Source organism: Petaurus breviceps, unplaced genomic scaffold (assembly GCF_028583685.1).
Source record: "Petaurus breviceps papuanus isolate PSGF00001 unplaced genomic scaffold, PetGlider_PUasm1.0 90865, whole genome shotgun sequence".
Classification (NCBI taxonomy): Eukaryota; Metazoa; Chordata; class Mammalia; order Diprotodontia; family Petauridae; genus Petaurus; species Petaurus breviceps.
Genome location: NW_027187367.1, coordinates 265038 through 281992, shown reverse-complemented (window position 1 = coordinate 281992; position 16955 = coordinate 265038). Strand labels below are relative to the sequence as shown.

General features: G+C 37.3%; 1 protein-coding gene across 1 annotated transcript in view; it reads left to right on the top strand.

Annotated features, from left to right (window-relative positions):
- CFAP52 (cilia and flagella associated protein 52) overlaps nt 1-14439 on the top strand; it is a 92171-nt gene extending 77732 nt beyond the window's left edge. Inside the window, exons 10-14 of the mRNA XM_069073671.1 lie at nt 7955-8100; nt 10121-10272; nt 11986-12088; nt 13241-13352; nt 14264-14439. Coding sequence (XP_068929772.1) covers nt 7955-8100; nt 10121-10272; nt 11986-12088; nt 13241-13352; nt 14264-14439 — 689 coding nt within the window. The remainder of the gene's footprint in view (nt 1-7954; nt 8101-10120; nt 10273-11985; nt 12089-13240; nt 13353-14263) is intronic.
- The last annotated feature ends 2516 nt before the right edge of the window (nt 14440-16955 follow it).

Genomic DNA, 16955 nt, shown 5'->3' with positions numbered 1-16955 from the left:
AAGTGTCTGAGCTCAGGATTCGATTTCCAGGTCTTCTCAACACTGGAGCTGGTGCTCTTACTCACTGTGCTACCTGGCCGCCCCGTTTCTGCAAGATTTTGAGTTACAAATTTTCTCTCCATTTTTTCCCTATGCAAAATAGCGATCCCACTGGATATCCCCTCCTCCAATCTGCTCTCTCGCATGTCTTCTCCCATACCCCCTCTGAATTTTCAGTAGAGCACTGTGGATCTCTATGCCCCAGTACCTGTATGTCTTATTTCCCAGTAACATGTAAAATAATATTAATAATAGCATATATATATATATATATATATATATATTTAACATTTGATTTTAAAACTTTGAATTCCACATTCATTCCCTTCCTCCCTTGTCACCCACCCTTACTGGGAAGATAAGCAAATCAGTATAGGTTGTACATATGTAGCTATGCAAAACATTTCCATAGTGGATATATTGTAAAAGATTGACTATATTTCCCTCCCTCCTATCCCACATCCCACTTGTTCTATTCTCTACTTTGATTCTGTACCTTTTAAAAAATGGGTGCTTCCAACTTCCCCCCCCCCGCCTGCCCTCCCTTCCATCATCCCCCCTCTCATCCCCTTTCCCACTACTCTCTTGTAGGGTAAGATACCCTATTTAGTGTGTATGTCATTCCCTCCCTAAGCCAAATTCAATGAGAATAAGGTTGACCCATTCCCTTTTGCCTTCCTGTTCTTCCCCTCCATTGTAACCCTTTTCCCTTGCCTCTTCTATATGAGATAGTTTACCTCATTCTGTCTCTTCCCATCTCCTCTCATTATGTTCGTCTCTCACCTCTTAATATCACCTTTTAAGTATCATCCCTTCCTATTAAATTGGTCCTGTATCCTTTATCTATGTATACCTGCACACACACACACACACACACATATATACACACATTCACATATGTATTCATAAGCCCATATACCCTTATATATAGACATATATGTATTTGTGTGTATACATATATATTTCTATTCCCTTCAACTGTTCTCATACTGAGAAAAGTTTCATAAGTCACAATTATCATTTTTCCTTGTAGGGATATAAATAGCTCAACTTTGATAAGTTCCTTATGATTTCTTTTTCCTGTTTACCTTCTCACACTTTTCTTGCTTCTTGTATCTGAATGTCAAATTTTCTCTTCAACTCTCATTTTTTCATCAAGAATGCTTTAAAGTCCTCTATTCCATTGAATAACTATATTTTCCCCTGAAACATGATACTCAGTTTTGCTGGGTAGGTTATTCTTGGTTTTAATCCCAGCTCCTTTGACCTCCAGAATATCATATTCCAAGCCCTTCGATCCCTCAGTGTGGAAGCTGCCAGATCCCGTGTTATTCTGATTGTGTTTCCACAATATTCAAATTGTTTCTTCCTGGCTGCTTGTAATATTTTCTCCTTGATCTGGGAATTCCAGAACCTGGCTATAATATTCCTAGAAGTTTTCTTTTTGCAATCTTTTTCAGGAGGTAATTGGTGAATTCTTTCAACCTCTATTTTGCCCTCTGGTTCTAAAACATCAGGGCAATTTTCCTTGAGAATTTCTTGAAGGATGACATCTAGGTTCTTTTTTTGATCATGACTTTCAGGTAGTCCAATAATTTTTAAATGATCTCTCCTGGATCTATTTTTCAGGTCAGTAGTTTTCCCAATGAGATATTTCACATTGCCTTCTACTTTTTCATTTGTTTGGATATGTTTAATAGTATTTTGATATCTCATGAAGTCACTAGCTTCCATTTGCTCCAATCTAATTCTGAAGGAATGATTCTCTTCAGTGAGCTTTTGAGATTCTTTCTCCATCTGGCAAATTTGGCTTTTTAAGGCATTCTTCTCCTCATTGGCTTTTTGAGCCTCTTTTGCCTTCTGAGTTAGTCTACTTTTTAAGGTATTATTTTCTTCAGTCAGGTTGTTGACTCTCATTTCATAATTTTCTTGCATCATTCTCATTACTCTTCCCAATTTTTCCTCCACTTCTCTTATATCATTTTCAAAATCCTTTTAAAGCTCCTCTATGGACTGTAACTAGCTCATATTTTTCTTGGAAGCTTTTGGTGCAGGAGTTCTGACTTCACTTTCTTCACTGTCTTTACTCTTTTCCTCCTGTTCCATGCTTTGATCCTTTTTGTCCCCAAAATAGGAGTGTAAAGTGGGATTGCTCTGCTTGTTTTGCTTCCTTTACCTGATCATGCTGCCACTCAATTACTTGAGTTTTGAGTTTTTGCCACAGTAGTATTCTGCTACCAGACAGGGGAGCTTTGTCCCAAATCACTGGGGTTTTCTCAGCTGCCAAAGGTATTAGTTGGGTGCCCTCTCTGAAGCCTCCACATACTCTGGCAAGCTGGTCTCACACCCCAGGACTTCCACTCTAGACCTCAATCTAGATCCAAACAGGTTAAAGCAAGAGCGGTTACCCCTCAAACTGATTGCTTGGTCCCCCTATAGTCTGCAGGCAAGGATCTGAAGCAGCCACATGGCTATGGCTGCACAGCCGAGGTACCTTAGTTGCTTCTTGCCCTGGGGGCAAAGACCAACTGCACTCCCAAACTACTGGATCCCAAAGTCCACACTGCACTGACATCTCACTTTGTCCTTAGCATCTATGTGTTGATAATTCTGGAAACCACCACAGCTGCTGGTGATCTGAAGTCCCTCCAGCTGGCAACTGGTCAGGCCACCCTGGGGCAAAGATCTCTGGCTCAGGTGGGGCTGGGCTCGGCTCCCAGAGCGCTGTGCTGGTCACTTCCTGCTGGCCTGCCGGGCTGTCCTCAGCAGGAGGTTAGCTTTTCTGTGTCATTTTGTGGGTTCTGTAGCTCCAAAATTTGTTCAGAATCCCCTTTCATATGAATTGGGGGAGGTGGAAGCCAGAGCCCCGCAGAAGTCCTATTTCTACTCTGCCATCTTGGCTCTGCTCCCCACTTTACATTTTTTAAACCCTTTAGGTTTAAAGGGGGGAAATTTTAAGTAGTAGTGGGAAAATTTCAAGTATATTATAACATTCTGTGTTTCCAATGTTTACATTCTATAATAGTTTGCTTCCCAAGTATCCATGTGATTTGTAAGGAGTGTTTGCCACATTGATTCTAATTGACAAGATGTCTCCAACATTGAGTTAATGTTGTTCTTCCTCTTCAACACCTAGGCTAAAATTAAGTCTATTTTTAAAAATTCCCTGTATCTAGGGATATATCTGCAGGCACTGGAAAGTCATTGAAATGTAGCTTTTCTGAGTCAACTCTCAAGCTGAGGGATTTAGTGCTCTTGTGATGTTCTCTGTCAGCACTTGCCTCTTGTTTCTTTTACGATCCTATAATGGAAGCATCAATGATCACAGTACAGAATGATAAAATTCTAGTTTTCTGGCCATAGTATTCTGCTAATATATTGAAAAGACTGAAATTGCTCTCAATCAATGATGAATACTAGAGATCTTCAAGGTGTCTACTATCTAGCTCTAAAACTCATGACTTCTTTAGAGAACTTATTCTCACATTAATATAGCCCAAGTATGTGTTGCCCGCATTCAGTCTTTCAAGTTCCCTGCATATTGGGTGGCTAGGTGGTGCAGTGAATAGATCACCAGCCCTGGAGTCATGAGGACCTGAGTTCAAATCTGGCCTCAGACACTTAACACAAAACTAGCCAGGTGACCTTGGGCAAGTCACATAACCCCAAATGCCCTGCCTTACCCCCTCCAAAAAAAAAGTTCCCTGCATAAACTGAAGGATGATATATTTTTGCTAATCTCTTATAGGATATGGCATATAATAATTACTTGGGATCTCCGGTTCAGCACAGCAGGACATCCTATATCTTTAATATCTTCAATCATATTCATTTATGCAAGGAGTTCTAGGAGTCTGGTTGGGATTCATAGGTCTGGCAATTAGGAGGTAACATCAGTAATAACAGCATCAATATCTAACATTTACTTTACAATGGAGTGCATTGAGCCAGCCCCTATAATCTCTATTATGAGAGAGGCTGAATTTAGTAGATTCCTTGAGTTTGGGAGTTCTAAGCTACAATAGGGCTAAAGTCCACAGGGTGTTTGTACTGATCATGGCACAAAAAAAGGTAAGCTCCTGGGAGTGGAGTATCAACTATCCTTCCCAAGGATTGAGTAATTTGGACCAGTCAAAGAACTTTATAGTTTTTTTTTAAAGCAATTGGGGTTAAGTAACTTGCTCAAGGTTACACGGCCAGTTATTTCTGGGTGTGGTGCTGAGTATCTGAGCCTGGGATTCGATCTCCAGGTCATCCTGACACTGGAGCCAGTGGTCTTACTTGCTGAGCCACCTGGCCGCCCCTAGAACTTTATAGTTTTAAAGGTTTCTAATCAATCTTTACTGGGATTGGACCATTAGTGGCCATGGAACTTCTAAACCAGGAAAGATAAGGAGATACAATCTCAAAAGAAAAAAAAAACACACAGAACCAAAAAAAGACACACACACATATCTATGTAATCTCTTTTGATCTTCAAAACAACCCCTCATTTTACAGATGAGGAACTAAGAGAGTTGTTCAGGGTCAATAGCCAGCAAGTATCTGAGGCACTATTCAAACTCAGATCTTCCTGACTCCAGCTCTCATGCTTTCTATCCATTACAGCACCTAGCTGTCTAACACACTTACATACCGACATTTATCCAAATAAAGTTTTCAACCAGTCTGCTCCTTTCCACATATAGTAATCAATTAGCAATTTTAAGTTTTAGCATTTAAACAGTAAGGTAACTTAGGTAATAATTTCCTTAAGTGACAGCTGAATTGTTTTAGTTGTAATGTCCTTTTTAACTACAGGTAATGATGTAAAATAACTGATTTCCTATATAGCATATATAAACATTATAAAATTTTAAGTGACATAACTGTTTTTACACAAACTTTTTCTCTATCTTTTAGTTCAACAAAATTCAGGTTAAAAATTTGCTTATCTAACACTATTTCTGGCTTACAATGATCCCTCAATTTTTAAAACAAGAGAATTTTTACTACTACTTAAAAAGACCACAACAACACAATGACATCATGACATTAATTGTATTTCCAAATTATCACTTGCAAAAATCATTGATAGAAAATTGGGCTTATCTAGTGCAGAGATTTTTCTCCTCTCCTCATAGCTGCAGAGCCTGATTGTGTATTTAGGGGTTTTGAATGGAAAGGTTCATCTGCTTTCTTAAAGGTGTGGGCTTCAGTGCCCCAAGGCTTTTGCTAGTAGGTTCCTCGATAAATTTATTATGCTTTCTCCCTTTAGTCAGATTGGGAGGTTGTTATGGAGGGTAACTTAAATTCCCAATTATTCTTCAGCACTCTCTATTTTTTAAATTTTCTAATCTGGGGCGAGAGATTTTAATAAAATTTTGTAAAATGTTTTCAGCTGATTTAACTTTTAGTTCAGTAAACTTTATTTATGTGTCCACTCCTTAAAAACTTCTTTGAAATGATAGCTTTGATCTCTCCAGCAAAAGGGATTTTGGGGAGTGGCACCTACTCCCTTATCTCACTACTAGAGAACCCAAAAAACCTCACATTTCTTATCAGATCTTAGAAAATATCCCAATTTGACTAAATGCCAAATAGTAAAATGAATTCTGACTTATCTTTAGCATGAAATTAGGAGTGACACTTTTTACTTTTCACATGAATTCAATTGACTTACAATTTCATTCTGATACACAAATTTTTTTTTGTAATAAGTGAGGCAGGAAATGCTTGTTCATATGCCCCTTTGATCTGAGGGGGGAAAATTCCCTTATTATTTCTTATCACCTTCTCGCTCCACTTGGACAGAGTGGAATGAAGAGGAGATTTTCAAACTTTTAAAGATCTTAAAACTTCTGTTCACACTTTTATTGAAAATAGTTTATGGGGGTGGCCAGGTAGCACAGCGAGTAAGAGCACCAGCTCCAGTGTCAGGATGACCTGGGTATCAAATCCAGGCTCAAACACTTAGCACCCACCCAGAAATACCTGGCTGTGTAACCTTGAGCAAGTTACTTAACCCCAATTGCTTTAAAAAAAAAAAAGAAAATAGTTTATGCCTGCTATTTCTTTCTATATTCTATGACTTAATATAACCATCATATAATCTATAAAATAAAATATTTTCTTTTCTCTTTCTCTCTCCTAACCCTGCAGTCAGCAGCAGGGAGAGAAAGGGGAGGGAAAGAGATAAGAGCATTCCAAGGAAAGTCCGGCTGCATACTGAACCTTACAGGGTGTTAGATTACTCACTCACTCTTTCACACAGAGACACATAAACAAAACAGACAGAGAAAATGACAGGAAAAGCACACTCAGAAATTGTTAAAGATCGTTTGCAGAAATCAGACATTATGCTTGGTCCTAGGTAAAACTTACTTGATCATTTTCTTTCTATCTGTTTCCAACAAAGACAGCTGTATCACAGGGAATGGTTTGAGCCACCCCTGGCACTTTCATTTCTGATGTTAAACATATTATTAATATATTCCATAGTAAAAAGGCAGAAATGGGGAAATGCTGGAGTCCCTCCTCCATAAGCCTCTTACTCCTCTGTCTCCCTGCTGTATCACCTATTACCAAATCTACCATCCCCTTCTGCTCTACACATTCCAAAGATTCTTGTGGCTGACTAGTAATGATAAATAATCCGCCTTCTCTGACTATTCTTTTAAAAAGTCTTAGATAACATTCTCATTCTCTACTTTCTCTTTGTACATGTCCTATTTTCTCCTGGAAGCTTTTTTTCAAGACCAGACTAACCTTTGCTTGTTTTCATTTTCTATTAATCCCTATCACATACTTATGTTAGCTTGGTGAGTTATCCTCTATGTGTTTTTAACTTAAGAGAAAATCCTACTGTCGCCTCCTACCTTTTTTTTTATGTTCTCTGGAGTTACAGGAGGCCACTCCTCTACCAGTGCTTTTCTTAAGTCCCTGTTCACAGCGCCACTGATGCCTGCATCAAAATGAGCACAGGCCGAACCGAGAAGTGTGGAATGGTGGACACAAGCCACGCAAGAATCTGTCACAGCAGTTTCCAATTTATTGACCAGAGAACAGGGTTTATATAATGAATGCAAAGCAGTTATCTCTTAGGAATACATGCAAAAATATTTGCTGTCCTTGTACATTTTGCATATCTGTTTTTATGTCCTTGTTGACTTATAATAATTCCATATGTTTTATTATCCCTGTTTCCTTGCATACATCTATGTCTGGGTCACAGCTCAGTTATCACATCCTAAACTCCTGCAAGTCAGGAAGAGATGGTGAGCCAGTCTTAAAACATAATATAACCTTCACAGGGAACTGGCTTAGGAGAAATCCTGAACCAGAGTCTTCCCATGTATGAACTGGGTCAGAGATTGGCCCTCAACACTGCCCCATGACCATACTAAAACCGTTCTCTCAAATGTCACCAAAGACCTCTTAAATGCCAAATCTAATGGATTTTTTTTTTATCAGGAGGTATCTAGTAGTTGAGAGTTGTGAGGCAGAAAAGGTTTAGACATCTCCCCAACCAAGGAATGAAGTAGATGTCTCAGCATACCATAGTATGGGTCCTTCTTGTAGACAAGAAGTTGGGTGTGAACACTTTAGAGGGGATTTTGGTTTGGGTTAAATGGTACCAAATCCAACATAGTTTCTCCTTCTCTGCCCTTCTCCCCACAATAACACACATACATCCTAATTCAGAAATAGAGAGCATGAACAATCCAGGGAAAGTTCAGGAGATTAATATGTGTGAGGTAGAGAGGAGGGGAGTATGATTTCTGACAACAAACAGTCCTCACATTTAGGTTTACCTCATCACCCCTCTCCCTATATCATCTTCCACAGTCTCTTATTTATGTTTTATGTGATTCTATGTCCTGGGTTGAGGCAAATTTGTTTACCTTGTTTGTATTTAATTTCTTTGTTCCCTTAGCTTGGAATGATGGTAAAATCCGTGCATTCACTCCAGAGACAGGTCGACTGATATATGTCATAAACAACGCTCACAGCATTGGAGTGACAGCCATTGCTACTACAAGTGATTGCAAAAGGATCATCAGTGGAGGTGGTGAAGGGCAGGTGTGGTACTTGAACCTAAGTGTGTTTTGAAGTGATATAGTTGGTGTTTAATTTAGAAACACTATTATTGACTGTCACAATCCTAGGCAAAATGAAAATAATTTTTAAAGAGGAAGACTATAGATAAACTTCACTTTAAAATATTAATGTAAGCAAACCCACATAAATCCATCCATCTGGGATTTAATTCTTTCTTTCATTTCTGTGTATTTCAATGGATCATAGTTTGTGTGGAACAAAACTATGATGTTATAAGACCCTGAACTATGTCAAGTGTAGGAATACCATTCTCAGAGGCAGGATATTGAATAAATTTGAATGAGGTGAAGAGATAGAAGAGGAAAAATGAGGAAAAAGAAGTCATAAAATTGTCACCTCAACACTATTTTTGTAGTTTAAATCTTATAGGAACTTTTTTTTCCTCTCTAAAAGCTGCCTCTGAAATTTAGGTCATCTGCTAGTCAGAAGTCAAATGGACTCAGCCTTAAATCATGCTGAGATTCAAGATGATGGTTCTTTGCCTAAGCCTACTGCAGATTTTTGCAAATCTCATTTGATATTTTTAGAAGATGTGTAGTAAAACTGCTTAAGTTTAACACTCATTAACAAACAGCAAAACATCTTTTTTGAAAACTCATAAAACAAACAATGATTTGGTTGGTATTTTTATTCATGATCACTTAACTGTACTGTTATAAAATAAATGACCTGATTTGAAAATCCAGGCTATTAACACTTACAGGCTGTGTGACTATAAACAAGTCATTTACTTTCCTGGGCCTGTATTTTCACATCTGTAGAAAGGGGATAGATTCATATTATCTGTCTTATACATTTGTTGTGAGAAAAGCACTTCACAAACTTCAATGTGTTATTTAAATATGAGCTATTATTTTTGCTCCTGTTCCTTTCCTTTGTTATGGGAAAAACAGATTCTCATTGATCTCATGTGATAGGTATCTGTTGCAGAATAAATCTATCACAATACAGAAATTCTAGAGGTTAAAACCTAGGGTTAGTTATGCTTAAACACAAGTTTAGGATTCAGAAAAATAATCCCAAACCCATACTGGGGTTCAGACCAAGTCTTTAACAAAGAAAAAATTATGTCAGAGAAAAATTTTTTAAAACATATAATAATGCTTAAATATCATTGTAGCAGCAAGCACCCCAAGCGTCCTCAGGGTGGCTGCCCATAGAGGTTCTTGGATCTGCTTTGTTAAAGGAAAGCAACTCAAAATGGGTTAACAAGCTTACTTTAATCAGTCAGACATATATAGTTTACCTTGTTCAGGGGAAAAGGTCAGCACCCTGAACTTCAAAGTATACAGGCAGAATTATCAAGGCTGGCTCTAGAGTGAAGAAAACCTGAGTTTGGGGTGGCTAAGTGGCACACTGAATAGAGTAATAGAGCACTGGCCCTGGAGTCAGGAGGACCCAAGTTCAAATCCAACCTCAGACACTTAACACTTACTAGCTGTGTGACCTTGGGCAAATCACATAACCCCAATTGTCCTGCCCTCCCCCCTCCAAAAAGCCCCCGCCCCCAAAAGAAGAAAGCAAGCCTGAGTTAAAATTTGGTCTCAAACTCTTACTAGCAATGTGATCCTAGGCAAGTTACTTAACTTCTCTTGCCTCAATTTCCTCAAGTACAAAATGGGGACCATAATAGCACCTACCTTCCAGGGTTGTTATGAGGATCAAATGAGAAAATATTTGGAAAGCACTTAACACAGTGTCTGACATACAGTACATAGAAGATGCTTAATAAATTCTTCCTTTCCTTCTTTTCTTTTTTCCTTCCATAGAAGTTTATAAACTTATATATTTGAGCATATTTTAGTATCTCAACTTAGCGACCTCTTCTCCCAATTTTGGGGAAGAGATTTACAACTCAGAAATGAAGTCTCCCTTCTTTGGGGGAGGGGCAGGACTTGTGATTCATTGATCTAATTGAACTGTATATATTGAATTGGGGAGTATGGGGTGTTTTTCACTGTTGTTTTTGTTCTGCTTTGAGGTGAGAGTATGGGAAATAAGCCCTCAATCCCAGAAACTGGAGGAAGCTCTAAAGGAACACAAATCATCAGTATCCTGTATTAAGGTAAAGAAGAACAATGAAGAATGTGTCACAGCCAGCACAGACGGGACTTGCATTATTTGGGACCTCGTGTACGTACACTGTGATGGTGAGGATGACGGAGTAACACTGATCAAATGCCTTTAAAATGTGGTATTATGGTGCAGGAGGGTGCATGGTTCCAAGCTTGAATCCAAATTGGAAGATGATTCAAATCAAAGGAAGTGACCTTAGGCAAGTCACATAACCCCTTTATCCTTAGTTCCCTTGGCTTTAAAATGAGGGGGCTTGGACTTGAATAACTTTTAGATTCCCCTCCAGCTCTCAATCTATGACTCTATGGAAGTGTAGCAGCAATCACCCCAAGCGTCCTCAGGGTTTGCTGCCCATACAGGTTCTTGGATCTGCTTTGTTAAAGGAAAGCAACTCAGAATGGGTTAACAAGCTTACTTTAATCAGTCAGACATATATCGTTTACCTTGTTCAGGAGAAAAGGTCAGCACCCCGAACCTCAAAGTATACAGGCATAATTATCAAGACAGAAACATCAAGTAGACAGATTTCCAAACTGTCCAACCATTACATCCATACCCAGTCAACATCTGGGTTTCCACATTCTGGGTTTTTCAAAGCCGGGGGACTCTCAACAACGGCTTCCCAGAATTCAGATCAAATCACAGAACACTTCTCAAAGTGAGTCCCAAAAACAAAGCTACACATCAGGGCTTATATAGCCTTCTCCTGGCTCAGAGAATGTAACAACCTTATTGACTCACTGGCCAATCAAGAAGTATCTACTGAAAAACAAGCCTCCCCCACCCCAGGCTTCAGGTGCACATTAGCCTAGGGGCAGGGAAGATCTTTAAAATTTACATTCTTATTACAGGAAGTCATTCCACTGAGCAATGATCTATAAATGTCCAGGAGGACTGTTTTCACTATTGTCTGTTTGTTTATAGGAGCTATAATAGTTTTCTCAAAGGCTTGAAGTCATTCCACTGAGCAATGATCTATAAATGTCCAGTAGGACTGTTTTCACTATTGTCTATTTGTTTATAGGAGCTATAATAGTTTTCTCAAAGGCTTTCAGAATAAGTGAGAAATTTGAAGGAGGGAAATTAGTTGTCTTATCCATGTAAAAAAAAAACACAAAAACCTTCTTATATAAGAAAGTCTTGAATAAAATACATAGAAAAACAAAAAGCACTATTACTGTTGGGGATAAAGAGAAATAATTGCTATGAACAATTGGAAAAGTAGTCCAAAAAGGTCAAGAAACTTAAATTAGATGCATTTTTCCATAAATCTGAGGACAATGAGGGAATTTGGATAACTAGACCCTAATCCTAGCCCTGACATTCACTTTGTGTGATTTTGGAGCAAATCATTTCATTTCTATGATCTTTAATTTTCCCATCTGTAGTACAAGAGGTTTGGATTAGATGATCTTTTATCTCTAATTTCCCTTTGGAAGACTATTTAATTAAGAGACATGTTATGGACTTCCTTCCCTAAATGATCATCTCAGATCATGGGAGTCAAAGGCCTGGGTGTGAATCCTAGCTTTGGACTTAGTACCTGTGTGGCCTTGGGCAAATTGATGAACCTCTTGGAGGTCTACCTTTCCTTATCTGTAAAAGGTGGGGTTGAACTAGCTGATGCTGAAAATTCCTTCTGTCTTGAAATCTATGATCTTGGGTGTTTCTTGGGCTAGAAAAAATAATCCTGAGATAGTCTGGTGCAGCCAATTGGTGGAGGAAAAGCAAGTAAATTCCAGAGCTTTTTACAGATAGCTATTTTTTCAGGCGTCTGAAGAGGAACCAGATGATTCTGGCCAACACTTTATTTCAATGTGTTTGTTACCACCCAGAAGAGTTTCAAATTATCACCAGTGGGACAGACAGAAAAGTAAGTAGCCATACCAGCAAGAGATAAGATCCTTTAAGAGAACTGAAATTTATCACAAAAAGGTACTACCAGGCTAGACCAATTATTTATTATTATTTCCTGACTAAATTCAAAGTGAGAAAGACTAGTTATGCATAGCTTCATAAATTGCCCCAATTTATCACTACTGAAAGAAAACAAAACTTTTAATTGGGGACGTTTCTTATTTAATTGGGACATCTCATTACTGGGGATAACTGGGCAGGAGCTGAGAAACAATTCTCTTTTTCACTGTCCATAAAAACTTTCTTAAGAGAATTAATTGTGTAAAAGCCTTACAGAGCTACTATCTTAAACTATGCAAAACCTTAGTTTTACATTAGTCCTCCCTGGATCTTTAGAAGCACTTATGCCAATTATTAGTTGGTTATTAAAAGTTTATGTGATTCCTAAATTGCTACCTTCTCATTTTTATAGTTTTCTTTGGACTCTTTATGTTGTAGCAAGAGAACTTTCAATTAAATAAATCCAAATTAAACCAAGACATACTTCTCAAGATAAATTTAAATACATAACAGTACTTTTATGAGAAATGCAATGTTTTAAAGGGATGAAACATGAAAAAAGTGTGCAACATTTAAAAAACCCAACTATTTAACTCTTATTAACTTCAACTTCAAATGCTCTTCCAGTTTTTGTTAATGTATATGCCATTTTAAAGGTTTTTAAACAAAGAGATCCTCCAACAAACATCCTATTTTAATGTCTTCATTGTGATATGAAGTTGACCTTGAGTTCTTGAAAGTTAGGAAGAGCTCAAAGGCTTCAAGTACAGGACATCCCCCTTTGGAGAGACTCAAAATTACAAAGTTGGCCAGCAAGTAATGAAGTTTTTGTTTGTTTGATATCAACTAATAAAATCTCCTACTTAAGAAATAGAACAATAGTAGAATCATATAGGTGAAGTCACAGCTTCTTATAATATTGAAGCATTAAAGAATGATGTAAAAGTAATTTCTTTACATTTTTTTCCTTAATCTCTCATCTTTTTACCCTCTTCCACTTTTTAAGGAATAATATGTACTTCCTTTTGTTAGTATACATTCTATACGACTCATATACCTATTACTACATATTTTTCATTACCACAAATTCTTTTATCCTGATTTCCAGATCGGTTACTGGGAAGTGTTTGATGGGACAGTAATTAGAGAGCTAGAAGGTTCTTTGTCTGGTTCAATTAATGGAATGGATATTTCATCAGAAGGAGTGCATTTTGTCACAGGTTAGTACTGGAATAAGAAAAGGAAATGAATTTTTCCTTATTTAAGTATATTAGCAAGCTAGCCTGGAGGAGAAGGATTTTGTAGTTCCAAGAAGCTAAATCAAATTCAGTTTGGAACCCTGAAGCTCTCATGAGAAATGAGAATTCAGCTGTCAGATATTTCATGGGAAGGAAATACGAGAAAGATAACTCAGGAGACCAAGACTAATATCAAGATTAAAATGGAGTAAGATTTAGATTTCTTAGGAACTGCTTTTCATTTATTTGGTGGGCAAAACAAAAAAGAACTAAAAAATTGGTCCTTAATCTCATACAGTGTGGTACAGTTGAAAGATACTGGATTTGGAGTTAAAGAACTTGAGTTTGAATCTCTGCTCTTTAATTAATTAGCTTTGTAACCTTGAGTAAGTCAATTCACTTCTCTGAGTCTCAATTTTCTCATATGTAAATGAGATGGGACTAAATGACTTTAAAGGACACTTTTAGTCCTAAATCTATGATCCTATTGTCAGAATAGAACTACTTTGTACTTTTTTATTTCCTGTTGAAACCCTTAATATAAATTCTCTTGATGTAATCTATGAGGATACAAATATACTGAAAATTTTGGCATAAATTGTTTTTAAAAATCAGCTTTCCAAAAAAAGGCATTGACCTCAAAAATAAGTTCCTATCAGGTATACAAGAGCATATTTAGTTCCATACTTCTTCATTTTTTTCAGAGCATTAATAAACTGAAGAATACTTAAACTCTTACCTTTGAGTTAATCCTAATATGCTGTTTTAAACAAAAAGAGATCTTGTTTCTTTCCTCATTTTGCAGTTGAAGTCCCAATCAAAAGAAAATCTTTGTAGCTCTTTGTAAACACTCAAGACCCCCAGTTTCATGTGTATATCTTCCTTCGTTTCAGGTGGGGATGACCATTTAGTCAAAGTGTGGAGTTATAATGATGGTGAAGTGACCCATGTTGGGGTGGGACACAGTGGCAACATTACCCGCATGAAGATAAGCCCCCAAAATCAGCACATTGTTAGTGTAAGCGCCGATGGAGCCATTTTGAGATGGAAATTCCCTTTTTCCTCTTGAATCAGTATTGGAACCTCTTGAAGGACATTGCTCATGCTCATATTCACCACTGAGCTTGTTTGAGCAAACGTATTTTAAGCAAAAATTTGTGCTTGTTTCTCACATTTGTATATTTGCTCTTTGGTTGATACATTTGATTACATGCCTATTTTTTTCTTATTTCCTTTTAAATTTTGTAGCATAGGATGTTTCAGATAATTATATTTTAAAAGGAGCTTCAGGGAAAGAGAAGACTTTTACAATGAAATTGATTTGAACTTAAGGATTTTATTCATAATGTAATTATACTTTTATTACAAATAAAAATCTCATTGATTGGTTTCATCAAAGGCTTTGCAATACCTAATATCTTTCCTACTAATCATCTTCGTGGTTTGTTCTTCAATTAGCAGTACTGTTGCTCTTTAAAAATCTTTGATTCGTGATCTTGATTCTTAATCAAAACTCACCATTGCTGAATAACAAAATCAATGGCTTTCTGATCTGTATGTGGTCAGGGACCTTCACCTATTCATTAAATGTTAATTTCACTAATTTTTTATTACACATGATAAGAATTTTTCTCACATTCCCAACAGGAAGTACAATCATTAGGAATAGGAAGATCATAACTGTCAGACAATCCTATACTGAAAATTCTTCCACAAGACTATGTAAGCTCCTTGAAAGCAGTGACCATTTCATTTTGTCTATGTAACTCCAGAAGCTATCCCCCAAAGTCCTGCACATATCAGATGCTTAATAGTTATTTGTTGAATTAAATGAATCTTAGGGGTGACAGGGTTAAGATAGGCATCTCATTGAACTCCAGGTTACAGTGCCTTTTTTCAAATGATATTGTTATAAACACAATCTTTTCTCTGTCTAGGAATAAACCATGTTTGTTGGAGATCCAGGAAGGGTTTTTTTTATTATCTTTATTTTACACTTATTCTGTAATGAATAAATGGTAGCCTCCTGAAAATGACTACAAAGGATCAGACAAAGACAAGCCCTTTAATGCTCTTTTCATTTGAATTTTCCCAAGGTGTTCCTCCCTTCAAAGCTGAAATTGGTTCCAGCTCTTCTGGGTTACAACTTTCCCAACCTACCCATTAAGCATGAGTGTTAATGAAAAGTTGGTGACCATCCCCCAACCCCAGCCAGTCTGAGCCAGATTAGCTCAGGCCCCTTTATAGATTTCTTCCAACTATATGATTGGATGGGGGCAAAGGGGGCTCTACCCTTCCTATCTTACTCTGCTTTATGCTTTCCTGTACACCCTGTTCAATGTCCATTGTTCCTATAGAACCTTGTAGAAACCAAACTGTCAGCATTTCTCACAATATTTTTTTGCATTAATTTACAACTTACCACCAATGATTTTTTTTTCCTCAAACAAGTAATTTATTCAATGTAGTTCAATGTAGCAAATATTTATCAGAAGGCATTATGCTAGACCTGGGGGAGGGGGAGGAACACAGTTTTTACCCCCAATGAGTTAATAACCTAGATCAGAAGTTCTTAACAAGGAGTCCACAGATCCCCAAAGCACTTATGGATGGATTTCAGGGGGGCTTGAAAACTTAAGATGGTTAAAAACATTATGTCTTTATTTCAATATAAATGGTTTTCTTTGTATTTTATTTTGTGCATTTAAAAACATTATTCTGAGAAGGCATTCATAGGTTTATCAGACTGCCAAAGAGATCCATGACACAAAGTTAAAAACCTCTGACCTAGATGGAGCTGGGATGTGTATAGAAATGATATGATATGTGGTGTGGTATAGTAGAAAAAATACTGGACTTGGCATTTGGAAACCTAATATTGAATCCGTCCTTGAATTTTTACTTAGCTATGGGACTTTAGGCAAGATACAACCTCTCTGAGCTTCTATTTCTTCTGCCATAAAATGGAGATACTTAACTCAAAGTGTTGTTGTGAAGCAAGTCCTCTCTAAATTTTGAAGTGCTATGTCAATTAAGTACAAGTTGGGATGTATTACATACTCTTCAACTTGTAGGAACCCAAGCTGTCACCCAATTTTACACAGGATGAAACTGAAGTTCACCTGTCACAGACTGATTATTGACAGAATTGGAATTAGAATTCATCTCCCCACTACCCATTCAATGTACATTTCATCATTTATTTAACAATATATTCTAACAGGATCCATTGCCCAAATTGTGAAGGCTATAACTCATTATTCATGACAAAAATTATCCTCTGGATATTTTTGGAAGCTACTGTAAATGTGTCAGCTCCAGCAAGGAGAAATTTGTACTCATTTCTATATAGTCTGTAAAAAATTTCTTGGGAAAGACCTGGTTACCTGGTTTACACTAAATGGAACTGATGGTTATGACACTGATGCCATTAGAATATCAAGCAGGAGGTAGGTGCAAACAGATTTGTAAGTGCCTTGAAGGCAGGGAATTGTCTTTTTCCTCAGTTTCCCCCTCAACTGCTTAGCACAATGCCTGGCACATAGTAGGTGCTTAACAAATGTTTATTGATTGACTGAAGTAAAT